Below are 13,040 nucleotides of genomic sequence, written 5' to 3'. Positions count from 1 at the left end.
TGCATCAGAGTCGATAACATGGTCGTTGTCTCAAGCCCCTGCATTGTCATGCTAAAACTGGGCAGATCTTTGCTTTATTTAATGCTGCTTAAATATGAGAGTATTTTTTAATGAAAAGAATCAGGTAGTCCTGCAGCCAGATTTCCATAATCAAGTAAACTGAAATAACTCTCAAATTAACCTCCTCTCCAAGTTCTGCAGGTGTTTTGGAGAGGAAAATATTATTCTTTACCTCTCTACCACCATAGTTATTAAATAATTTTTATTCATCAAGTTTTATAATAATTTTTTTTCTTTACATGTGCTTCACCTGTTTTCTCCTTGTGGTTTGTCTTAGGTTGTCAGTAAATTATGTGTGTTCTTTGAAGGCAGAGAATGTCATTGAGGAGGGTACTTTGGAGTGACCTTTTCAGTGATGAAAGCTGCTAGTATCATTTAAAGTCATTATAACATTTTGAGATAAATTTAGCAAAATTTATGCCTATATGTAATAGAAATTAGTTACACTTCATCAAGAGTTCCTGTTTTCCAATCAAGGTGTACACAGTAGGTCCAGACTATGCACATGCTGAAGCTCGGAAGTCTCCAGCCCTGGATGGCAAGGTAGAACGAGATAGTGAAGGAAAAGAAGTGAGGTATCCAGTCATCCTGAATGCAAGAGAGAAGTTAATTGCTTGGAAAGTATGCCTTGCCTTTAAAGTAAGCTGATTACTTTCGTATCTGATTCAGCATTTGGTGTCAATCAGTTATTACATGAAACTCCAGCGTGTCTTCAGTGCACAGAGCTAGCAGTGATAATTGCTGCACTCCTAGGGAAGTGAAAATTTGAACTTCCCTATCCACATATGTTTTTTTAACCTAAAAGAATTCTTCCTTTAATGAATTGAAAAATTCTGGATGGGTTGATTATATTGCATGAGTTTCCTCAATTCACATGTTGCTATTGTGCTTTACTAGTTCATGATGTGTTTGTTTTATATATAATGCATTCAAACATTTTGTTAAAGGTTTAGCAAAACTCATTTCAGTAGCTGAGTTTTTGTAACTCTTGTTACCTAATGTTTACTTCGGGCCTAATGAAATGTTAATTTGTTAGTGACATGACTAGGTCCTTATTTGAAGTGTTTTATAGTTTCCATTTTTGTATTGTTTTAAGATACCATTGTTCAAAATATTTAGTCTCTTACCCTTCTTTCACCTGTCTTACTAAAAGGCTGTCTTTCAGTCTGTCTCCTGTGTGTAACTATGACGGCATTCTGGAGCCTATGGGGTTGAATATCTGTCACCTAGCAAAGCAGGCTTAAGAGATCTAAAAAAGTAATCTTTTGGAATAGCATCTAGAATCCTGTACTAATAAAGTCAGTATTATGTTGATGTCAAATTCAAATTTGGACAAAAATGTTTTTGTTGCTATTTTGTCACGTCTTGCCTCCCACTCTTAAACTATGTGTAGTGGAAAACACTGTCACAATAAGGAATATGTAGGCACATCATTGCTTATGCTGTAAGACTTCAAGGTTACGATTGTTTACATATAAACTCTACCTTCAATACTGCTAGGGATATGTAGGAAAGGTTATATCAAACTGGGGATATAAAGTTAAAAATAGGAAGAAGTTTGCATGATGTGAGCAAACCTAACACAGAACTGGCGAAAGGTATTTCGTATGAAATCTGTCATAATTTTTTCGTGTTTTTAGATGAATGCCATGTTAATATATAAAGTTTATTTAGAATAAACAGTCCTAAGAAAGGTGATCAGTGACTTCAACTTGTATTCTTAAAAACAGCAAACAGTTTGTGGCTTTGATTTGCTGCGTGCTAATGGACAGTCCTACGTCTGTGATGTCAATGGCTTCAGTTTTGTGAAAAACTCCATGAAATACTATGATGATTGTGCTAAGATACTGGGGTAAGAGTTTACTGATTTATTTCAGGAGTTTTGCCTATTCACTCTATTTTATCTTGCTACAGATTATGTACTACTTCTTACTGTTAAATTAACTATTTAAAATTAAATATCACATAGAATAAGTCATTAAATTAAATAATAAAATATTAAAAATAATCATAAATAAATAAATCCTTAATAAATTACTTACTTCTAAAATAACCCAAAACCTCTGAATCTGAGTGTTTTGTTAACACTTAAAGCTAACTGAATAAGTATTTTGAAAGCCAGATTAAGTTTTTAAAGGTAATTCAGATTTTTTTGAAACAGAGAAGCACCATGAGATGATTATGCTTGCTGCTGTTTAACGTGTGCCCAAATTTATGTACATTGTCCTTGATCTGAAGCTGTATATTTTTGTATTTATGGACTTCATACTGGTAAATCCAAACTGATTTGTTTTCTGTTATACTGTCTTCTCTCTGCTACTGGGAGCAAAAAGAGATATAATGAGGGATCTTATGGAACTGTGTTAGTAGCTCTATGCCAGCGAAATGTTGCCCTCCAAGTAGGCTGATCCCATTTTGGCCAGTTAGGCTGATCCCATTTTGGCCATTTAGGTTGGCTTTACAGTAAGATTACACTGATGAGATAGATCATGACTTTCTGCATTATCAAATGATCTGGGATCTTATTAAATGGAAGAAGAGCTAAGCTGAAATCCTGGGCAACAGCTGCAGTCCAGTTGTTTTAGGCCACTTTTTGAGTTAAAGTTACAATTCTCAGACACGTTTTCATTTCTCTTTATTCAAATTGTTATAGCTGTTGAATTTTCTGGAAAAAGTTACCTCATAATATTTTTCCTTACGCTTTATTCCTTACATTGCAGTCTTAAGTAACAGCACATTGTTTTTGAGCTTTTTAGAAATCAAATTTTGACTTACACTACTTAAAGAATCACAGTTCTTTTCCTCAGTGTTACTGCTTCTTATGTGTCTATTAGTCTGAAGTTAGGTATATTTTGATGAAATACTTGGAAAACAGAACATTAGCAAGATTTAACAGCCTTCCGTAGGTGGAGGCAGTTTTATTATTTTGTAGTTGTCACCAGAGACTACCTATTTTGCCAGTTCTTTTACAGAAACTTTTGGGACATTACCACTAAAGGCACCAGCTACCCTTTGATGAGAATGGCTTGCTGATTATCAGGGATTTTCAGTCAAGCAGTGGAGTCAGATATCTGTATATTTAAGTGGACAAGACTAAATCTTATCCAAGAAACTCTTCTAGGAACTGGAGTTGAAAAATGGGTTTCTTACAAGACCAGGGCCATTAGGCTAATGTTGTGTCTGTAGCAGTTTTAGTAGCTTTAAATTGTTGTTTAAGTAGGTTTTAATTATACAATTAAAAGAAAAATATGCATCTAGAGACTCATGACTGCTAGTATTCTAAAACCACTTTGATAAAAGTGCACGTGTATAGTCTCTGTTTGCTTTAGAGTTTGTGTGTTGTATAAGCTATGCTTTGAACTCAAGTGTTTGTTTTGGTTTTTTTTAACCCCTTTTTTTTAGAAATATCATAATGAGAGAACTTGCTCCCCAGTTTCAGATACCATGGTCAATTCCTTTGGAAGCTGAAGACATCCCTATTGTACCAACCACTTCTGGAACAATGTAAGAAAGTAATGGCTACACATGAATTGTGCGACCTCCTCATGTAACTTTTGTGTGAATTTTTTTTTTCTTTTTTACAAGGTATGCCCACTTTGGCCTGTGAACACTTGTTCTGTGTGATGAAAACAAGGAAGGAATCACACTTGCTATACCAGCAATCAGAGTTAGTCAAGCTGAGTATAGAACAGCAGATCTTCAAGTGTAGTTTTTTATGGCTAGCTTCCTTAACTGCTAATCATTGTTCCTGCACCAACTTAATATGTGCTTCTAATAAACATTCTTTTTCATTTAATGAACCTCAAGTTTGTTTTAAAAACTACTTTAAATAGATTTTCTGTAGTTACTTGATTCTTAAAATCAATATTTATATTTTTTACCTTACATAATTTTCCTTGTAACCTTGTATTCTTGCATATCCTTCCATCACTTCTGTAGTTATGTCAGATAACTACAATTTCATCGATAGTCGGTTTGTGGTGGTTTTAACATTAAATAGAAGATCCTCATATGTAGAATTATAAAATATAACTCTTGGAATTTCAGGATGGAGCTTAGATGTGTTATAGCTGTAATACGCCATGGGGACCGAACACCGAAACAAAAAATGAAGATGGAAGTAAAACATCAGAAGTAAGTAGAATCAGAGAGCTTTCCTCTTGGGCATATGCAGACAATGAATTGAATAGGAGTTGCATCATGCAAGTTCTTTTTTGTTTTGTTGTATTTTAAATCTAACTGATGTTGCAGCTAATTAACAAGCATGGACCTGTCTTTCTAACAAGACTGTCAGATTTGTGCAGAGTTCCTTCGTCACGTGCTGTGCCTTATTGACAGTCTGCTTGATTTTAATGAAAATGTATTTGTCTCTGTGGATGTCTTTATTCAAAATAATGCAGCAGAGAATATTTGTGGTTCGTCATCTGACCGTGCCTTCTGCTTTTCTCTCTTTATCATAACTGTCCTTGTGTGAACTCTCACCTCATTGACCACTTTTTCATCTTTTACTTTTAACTCTGAATTTCTGGTAGATACCATTTTTATGTTAACATTCATAAAGTGCTTACATAATTGACCTGGAATTAGGTGCAGTTTCAGTAAAAAGTAATTATTTAATTTGGTACTAGACTCTTGCATTCAGAGATACATGCTGTAAATCTGCAGGACTGCTCATGTGGTACCCTACTTCTGTTCAGCATCATTCTTGAAGATGAAGAATAGACATAGGTCTATATTTAAATACTATGTCATCTGATAGATACAATATCTTTTTGGTTTTATTAAACTCTTAGCAAGTCAGTAAGAACATTTTTAGTGCTCTTATTTCTGTAATGTATTAGAGACTTTCTTGGGAAACGAGATTTAAATAAATGTTGGTTTGACCTCTAGTGTAGATCTTAATGTGAGTTTGAAATAGTGTAAAGGTGTTAATTTCAGACCACTTTAAGAGTCACTTGTTCAAGTGATATTTTAACTTGCTAACTGTGTTTTTTAATCAATATTTTTTCTCTTAAAGGTTTTTTGATCTCTTTGAAAAATGTGATGGATATAAATCTGGAAAACTAAAACTGAAAAAACCAAAACAGTTGCAGGCAAGTTTGTCTTTTTTTTTTTTCTTTCTGTGGTATTTTTTAAGTAGAGTATTATTTGTTTAAGTAAATCCTGTGTTTCCTTTCTTTAGGAAGTGCTTGATATAGCAAGACAACTCCTTGTAGAACTTGGGCAAAACAATGATTCTGAAATTGAAGAAAGTAAAGCAAAACTGGAACAGCTAAAGACTGTGTTAGAAATGTGAGTGTGTAATTTTCAGGCCTCATAGCAACAAGGTTGTATCTGCTGTTTTGACCTATTCAACCAGTTACTGCTTGGATTGCAATGATTATCAAATATGTAATGATATATTAATTCAATCACAGGAGTTATCAAGAGAAAGGATATCACATTTGATTATGAAGGAGAGTTGGGACAACTCTCTGTTTTTCTCATCTTTTTAATTGCACTTGCTGCTTTCTGTAGTGTCTCGTACTTTCTACATGAAAAGGTTGCTTTCTTTGATCTTGAATTTTGTCTTTTAAACTTCAAATATTTGAGTGCAGAGTCTGCTTCTCGCAGTGTGTGACATAACAAAGTCTGATGGAGCCAGATAGTATACCATGTGTGCTGTCTACTTACAGCAAGTAATTATGGCTTTGTTTATTAAGTCTGAAATATTTAATAATTAAAAAAAACCCAAACAAACCAAAAACCTAAGGCTTCAAGGCTTATTAAAGATCTAGGGTCTCGGAACTCTAAACAGTAGTAGATAACTTTAATTTAAAAAAAATCAGGGCGAAGAGGAGTTACTGAAATTTAAAACAGTTATTGCATTCCCTGCTTGAGAACTTAAACATTATTTTGTTAGCCAGTTAACTATGCTGACAGATCTGATTCTGGATGCTGATAGCTACTGTAGTTGTGGATCTGAATAGATGAATTAATTACTCATGCGATCTGCAAGTGGGGTTTTTTCCAGCTTTATATTCAGTGTTATGAAAAAAAGTCGTAGGTAATATTTTTAAGTGGTTCATTATAAAATGGTTCATGTTTCTGTACTCATTTTGTGCTTGTTGAGTTAGGTTTGTTCTAAGCACTGCTTCAATACATGGTGGTCAAATGCACAAATCAATGACCAGCATACATTTATTATGTCTTATTATGGGGGCATAAAAGGTTTGGAGGAAGGTATTTACAGTGTTTCTCTCCCTTTTCCCCTCTCACTTTTCCTGGTTCCTACTTCAGGTATGGGCATTTTTCAGGCATAAATCGCAAAGTTCAGTTAACGTATCTTCCTCATGGTTGCCCAAAGACTTCCAGTGAAGAGGAAGGTACTGTATTACTTTTCCACCTAATTGCTTATTATTACGTGTGTTTAAATAGTCACGGCCTAGTGGTATAACATGGCTTCATGTTTAAAAAAAAGGAATATGTTGTTCTGAATGAGTATTTGTTGGCAGACATTCACGTTCTCTTAATCTGCTGAATCATGCACTTGAAAATGTGTAATAAATTTGTATTCTAACTGCTTTTTTTGTAAGAGAAAAGTAAAGTAAAAAGTGGTTCACCAAAAACAGTGTTTTGGGGCTGGGATGGGAAAAATAATTTACTGCTATCTTTAAAAATGTTATAAGCTTTCATTGACCTTGACCTGTGGTTATTGACTGAAATAACTGTAGGGTATTTGGCATCCAATTTGTTTTAATTTTTCGGTCTCAATTTACTTGTTTCAGACTTCATGGTAAATATCTTTCATTTATGTTTTCTCTGTAATTCAGCTACTTTAGGTTTCTCTGTTCATGTGCCCATTTAGTTTTCCAATTCTATATTTTCTGAGTATTTACTGAAGCCCTGCATAGCTGAAATATTTTTGTTCATATTAAAAAAAAGGAAAAAATATTTACAATATACTTTAATACTAATCTCCTCTCTCTGTGTGCAATTAGATAATAGAAGAAATGAGCCATCCTTGCTTCTGGTTCTAAAATGGGGAGGAGAATTGACCCCTGCAGGCAGGGTTCAAGCAGAGGAGCTTGGAAGGGCTTTCAGGTGTATGTATCCAGGTGGACAAGGTAAAAACAAAAAAAAAGAAAAAAACAATGTGTTTTTTGAAGTTAATCAAGTGCAAAATGGGAGTTTAAGCAAAATGTTTGTTTGGTAGGAGATTATGCTGGATTTCCTGGATGTGGTTTACTTAGATTACATAGCACTTACCGACATGATCTCAAAATCTATGCTTCTGATGAGGGACGAGTTCAGATGACTGCAGCAGCTTTTGCAAAGGTAATATGAGAAATTGTATTTTCAATTTTAAAAATTTTGATGTTCTAAAGTTTGCTTTTTATTTTGAATACTGGGGGAAGGTTTATGGTTTATTAAGAGTCCACAGGGTATTATGAGGCTGTGTTTTCAAAGAAGTGTATTTTCAAAGAATATTTAGTTAAGTGAAAAAATATCCAATTACTATGCCAAGCGTTTGAAGTTCTTTGAGCAGGTGCAGACAGATTTTAACTCTACAGACCTACCAATGTACCTTAGTTCTTTCCAGTAATAACCTCCAAAATTATAGAATCTAACCCAGTGGTTTGTGTTGGAAGGCACTTCGTAAGTCATCTGCTTGCAAACCCTCTGCCATGGGCAGGGACACCTCGCACTGGGTCGTGTTGGTCAACGCCCCATCCAATCTTGTATTGAACACCGCCAAGGGTGAGGCTTCTATTACTTCTCTGGGCAACCTGACCCTCTCTTTCACCACCCTAACAGAAAAAAAAATATTCCTGATATCTAATCTAAGTCTGTGCTCTTTCAGCTTAAATTCGTTACACCTCATCCGATCCTTGCACTCTCTGATTAAGAACCCCTCCCAATCTTTCCTGTAGGCCCACATTAAGTACTGGGAGGCTGCTTTAAAGTCTCCCTGGAGCATTCTCTTCTCTAGGCTGAGCATCCCCAACTCTCTCAGCCTGTTCTTATTGTATGGGAGGTGCTTCAGCCCTCTGATCATCTTTATGGCAGTCCTCTGCATCTGCTGGAGCAGGTCCCTGTCTCTATTATGCTTCCCATAGTTGGATGCAGTACTCAGGTGGGGTATGACAAGAGTCGGGTAGAGAGGCAGAATTGCCTCTCTCGACCTGATGGCTGCACTTGTTTTGATACAGCCCAGGATGTGATTTGCAACATTTTTAGTTTTCACCTTGCTTATTTGTTTAGGGCTTACTTTCCTTAGATTTTGTCAAATTTCTGTGACCGGTTGTGTCTGTATGTTGATTAAAGCACAGACATTAGAACTGATTTGAGATAATGTGTTCATTTTACATGAGCAAAAATTGCAATTTTCATTCACTTCAGCAATTTGTACCAGAAGATTTGGAATTCAAAAGGCCACACTCTTCACTGAAACAGTCTTTCATTCATTGATTTGTAACTTTATAGAGGAAATTATAGGGTTTGAAGCTATTAGAAATGTGTAATTGATAAATTAATTTACGTATATTTTAATGAAAAATTGTACAGACTATACATTCTTTTTTTTTTTTCAAATTTATAGAAAAGATTTTTTGAATTGTTATAGGAGACTTTATACGTCGGGCTTGTCAACACGAGTATCGAATAAGTAAGACATGGTAGCAGTGCTACATCTTGGCACTTTATTTTACGTTTATTTTTTTATGTGAAACTATAAACATTTGTGGTGATGTTTATAAAGCATGAACTGTTCGAGTTTCTTCAGTACAAACATGAATTTACAGGAACTATTTATAAAAACCATGAAATTCTGAAATTCAGAACTTCACATGTCTATAATGCTTGGCAAAGTATTCTTTTGCTTCACTTTGTGCTAGGCAAGTTCCTCTTTTGCTCCTTCCAAATAACCCTTTGCATGCATAATACTTCTTATTAATAATCTGTTCACTTATTTCTCATTGCAGTGGTAAAAATCTTTCAATTCTCTGAGAGGACATAGTGCAAGTGTTACATAAATAGTTCTTAGTTGAATGAGCTTCAGTAATAATACAGGGTGATAAAGAAGCTTAGATTTCAAGGGGCCTCTGTGGGTCATCCAGTCCAACTCAACACAGCATAGAGCTAGTATGGATGCGGTTGCTCAGAATCATATCCAGTCGACTTCTGAGTGTCTCCAATAACAGAGATTCCACAGCCTCTCCAGGTTTTTAATTCCAGTCCTCATTTTCAGGTCATGTCTCTCTTCCTCCCAAGAAGCCCATCCTTGCTTCCACCTTCTGTGTTTTCTTTTTTCCATCTATGCTGACCTTATCTGTAACTACGTATATCAGAGTGGACTACTCTTGTGCTTTGAGAAAGTTGTCTTTGGAGATCATCCAGCTGTCCTGGGCACCTTTGTCCTTCCGAACACTCCTGCATAGGATTCCATGAACGAACTAAAGTCTGCTCATTTGAAGTCTAGAGCTTTCAATGCAGATGTTTGTCTTCCATACTTCTCCAAAGATCTGTCATAGTATCAGGTTTCAATTACCAAGGCTGCCATTGACCTCCACATTCCTGATGCCTTGAGAAAAGAGCTCCAATGGAATGCTTGATACGTTCTTTGGTAACCTGTGTCAAAGAATTGTCCTGGATGTTTTCCAGGAATCCATATTGTTTGTCCACTGTAATACTGCCCACGCATGAGGCACCTACAGCTAAGTGCCTCCATGGAAAACAAGTTTTTCTCCAGTTGTGTTAAGAAGGCTTCCTCTATTTCCTTGTGAAATCAGGTAGTCTGTAGCACAGGCCCACCCACCGCTGTGTTTATTTGTCCTCTGATCCTTGCAAATAAGATAATAAGATCTCAGCTTGTTTGTCACTGGTTTGAAAGCAGAAGTCCTAGCATTTAAACCTGTTCTTTATATAGAGGCCAACTCTGCCTCCTTGCCTTCCTGGCTTCCTAAAGGCCCTGTATCTAGCTGTTGCAAAACTCCATTCTTGTGAGGTATTCCACCACATCTCTGTCATCTTATTGAACTTAAAGCTCTGCAAGTATTCAGACTCATGTTTTTCCATTTATTTCTTTACAAAGACTCAATCTGTCTCCTGTTTGTCCTCCTAGATGTTAGGTTCGTTAACTCTTCCATTAACTACTATCTGGTGACTTAATGTGTTCAGAAGACTGTGTGGCCCACAAGTCAGGCTGCTTTGCCCCTAGCCTCAGGAAGAAGGCACCATGCACCCACTGCAGCCCAAGGCCTGAACAGCTGTACCCTCCCAGGAGCAATGTAGGCACCGCTGAGATGCTAGGGTCACTTAAGCTGGTTCTGGGGAGCATGCTTTATGACATGTCACCGTCACTATTGCACCAGCTGTAGTAATACTGCACGTCAAGGCAGAGTTTTGGGGCCATTTCTATGCAAACAGCTGCATTGTCTGCCAAGTCTCAGCTTATCTAACCCATAGGCAAGTGAATCTTGAATTTAAATTAGTGGTTTGGTTGGTTGGTTGGTTTTTTTTCCAAGATACTGCTGTACTCTCATCTTTGTCTGTTTGCCTGATTAATTGTATTATTTCCTTCAGGGACTATTGGCCTTAGAGGGTGAGCTGACTCCTATTCTTGTCCAGATGGTAAAAAGTGCTAATATGAATGGTCTGTTGGACAGTGACAGTGATTCTTTAAGCAGCTGTCAGCATCGTGTTAAAGCAAGGCTCCATGAAATTCTCCAAAGAGACAGAGAATTTACTGCTGATGACTACGATAAGGTTAGCATATGATTAGTTTCCTATGAAATTAAATAGCCTTAGAAATTCTTTTGTAAAAGTAATGAGCAGTGGGTTTGTGTATCTATTTTGAAAAATTATATGTGTGCTTGCAAATAGTTTGCAAAGGAAACTGTAGAAATGGTGAAATTAGGTACTTTAAGTTGTCTTGCATTTTGAGTAATCAGAATAGCTACAAACTTTTAAGTAGGAGTCGATATGGACCTCATTCTTTAATCTTTTTCACTATTCCAGTAAAAATGTTTTAATTATTCAAGAAATGAAAGTACTGTTTACTCTTTCTGTAATCTTTACTTTGACAGTGTCAGGTACTATAAAATGCATTGCCTGCCCACTGCAGTTTTTTCAATAATTAGTCTGCTAAAAGGCCCTTTTAACTTTAACAATACTAAGATGCTGAAACCAGTAGAATGCTTTCTAATCATGAAAGGAAATGTCTCATTAATATGCTATTTTAGTGCTTATTAATATAGTTTATGCTGACTTAGTACAGAGCACACAGGATTGTTCCTGATTTTGAATGTAAGTAATGTTTGTTATTGTTAAGGAACTTCTTTCTCTTTCAATTGTCCTTACTCAGTCTGCTGTAACAACTAAATACAAGTCTTCAGATGAGCCTTAAGCTCAAGATGCTGTTTTTAAAAAGGTATTGAGGGCAAATTGTTGAAAAGTAACTTTACCACCCTGCATGTATGCCACATGTGGATTTGTTCAAACATACAGATAAAAAGTATCATCCAAACCATGGCCAGCAGTGGATTCAGCAGTACTTGGAAAAAGTGCAAGGGTGCAAGATCTCAAGGATTTATTTATTTTCCCTCTTCTTTTTGCTAAATGGATATAATAGGATCTTAAGTGTGGCTGAAAATAGTAGAACGTGCTTTTCCAAGACAGTTACTGAAAGTAACTGACCTTTGAGATTATAAAGTGATAATAATTTTTTTTGCTTTGGGAAAACAATATGGGTTTTTTTTCTGTGCTACAGTACTTTTCCTTTTGATTTACTTGGTCATAATTTGGAGGTAGGAACTACTTACCATTAGGTAAAATGTAGAAGTTTTCCATATCCTAATTATCCTATGCATTTGAGGAAACTGGAGAAAGTGCAAATACTTACGTTTGTTATGTATATAAACTGTTATTTAATATCATTACTTGCTTACTTTGGATTATGCAGGCTTCTGAAAAAATGAGGCTAAGCCTTACTTTCATGGATATTGACTGTATTGTTTTAGTGATGAAGAAGAAGGCTAATAGCTTCCTGGCTTGTATCAAAAATGGTGTGGCTGGCAGGACTAGGGAATTATTTTGTGTGACATGTAGCCTTATAATAACATTTCTTACAGAATATTTCTTAGGCTTTTGAATCCAATAGTTACTTGAAAGGAGGTTATGGAAAGCTGCTAAATACATACAAAGTTTTAAATGTCTTTCCAGTTTTCCTGTCTTGTAACAAAAAAGGAGTTTTAGCAACTCCTGCAAATGTTCATCTTTACTATATAGAACTAGTTGCCCTGTGAATTTCTTGTCACCTTTGTATCTCTACGAAATCTTACCTTTCGATATATTTTCTTTTCCTAATGCCTCAAAGGGAGCAGATTATTGACAAATGGTTTCAAAAATTAACAGCCACCTGCCTGAATGCTTCTTCTGCAATACTTGGAATCTTTCATATGTTCCATCCTATCTCCCCAGTTCTTTCAAATCTAGTCAGTTTGTTTAGATAATTTTGTGTTTATCTCAAATTGCAGCTTACTCCATCTGGGAGCATCTCATTGATAAAATCAATGCAGGTTATTAAAAATCCTGTAAAGACATGTGACAAGGTCTATTCCTTCATCCAGAGCTTGACTTCTCAGATCAGGCAAAGAATGGAAGATCCAAAGTCTGCAGGTATTTAAACATTTTTATAGATGTATTTAGTTTCTCTTGCTTGTATCTGAGAGAGAATTGTGACACAATTAAACTCATTTCGTTAAACTCACTTTTAGCAGAACCAACGGTGGATTAGGAATTTTCACAGTCTGATTCTGTATGCATTACTAAAATGTAAAAAACAGGAGGAAAACATGGTCGTATTGCAGGCAAGGGCTCTTTGTGGCATTCAGATGTCCAGACTAGTCCTCAAATGTCTGCAGAAATTCTTGTCTTGTTTGAAACTCAGCAGAACAAAAGTAATAGAAAAAGCAGATGATAGCAAAGCTAAGTTACATAGG

General features: G+C 35.8%; 1 protein-coding gene across 1 annotated transcript in view; it reads left to right on the top strand.

Annotated features, from left to right (window-relative positions):
• PPIP5K2 (diphosphoinositol pentakisphosphate kinase 2) overlaps window positions 1-13,040 on the top strand; it is a 50,248-nt gene that overhangs the window by 18,130 nt on the left and 19,078 nt on the right. Inside the window, exons 10-20 of the mRNA XM_069880413.1 lie at window positions 538-699; window positions 1,791-1,912; window positions 3,463-3,564; window positions 4,108-4,194; window positions 5,078-5,153; window positions 5,243-5,352; window positions 6,340-6,425; window positions 7,041-7,166; window positions 7,256-7,377; window positions 10,624-10,806; window positions 12,576-12,717. Coding sequence (XP_069736514.1) covers window positions 538-699; window positions 1,791-1,912; window positions 3,463-3,564; window positions 4,108-4,194; window positions 5,078-5,153; window positions 5,243-5,352; window positions 6,340-6,425; window positions 7,041-7,166; window positions 7,256-7,377; window positions 10,624-10,806; window positions 12,576-12,717 — 1,318 coding nt within the window. The remainder of the gene's footprint in view (window positions 1-537; window positions 700-1,790; window positions 1,913-3,462; window positions 3,565-4,107; window positions 4,195-5,077; window positions 5,154-5,242; window positions 5,353-6,339; window positions 6,426-7,040; window positions 7,167-7,255; window positions 7,378-10,623; window positions 10,807-12,575; window positions 12,718-13,040) is intronic.

This window comes from Phaenicophaeus curvirostris, chromosome Z (genome assembly GCF_032191515.1).
Source record: "Phaenicophaeus curvirostris isolate KB17595 chromosome Z, BPBGC_Pcur_1.0, whole genome shotgun sequence".
NCBI lineage: Eukaryota > Metazoa > Chordata > Aves > Cuculiformes > Cuculidae > Phaenicophaeus > Phaenicophaeus curvirostris.
This window is presented reverse-complemented; position numbering and strand designations above follow the sequence as displayed.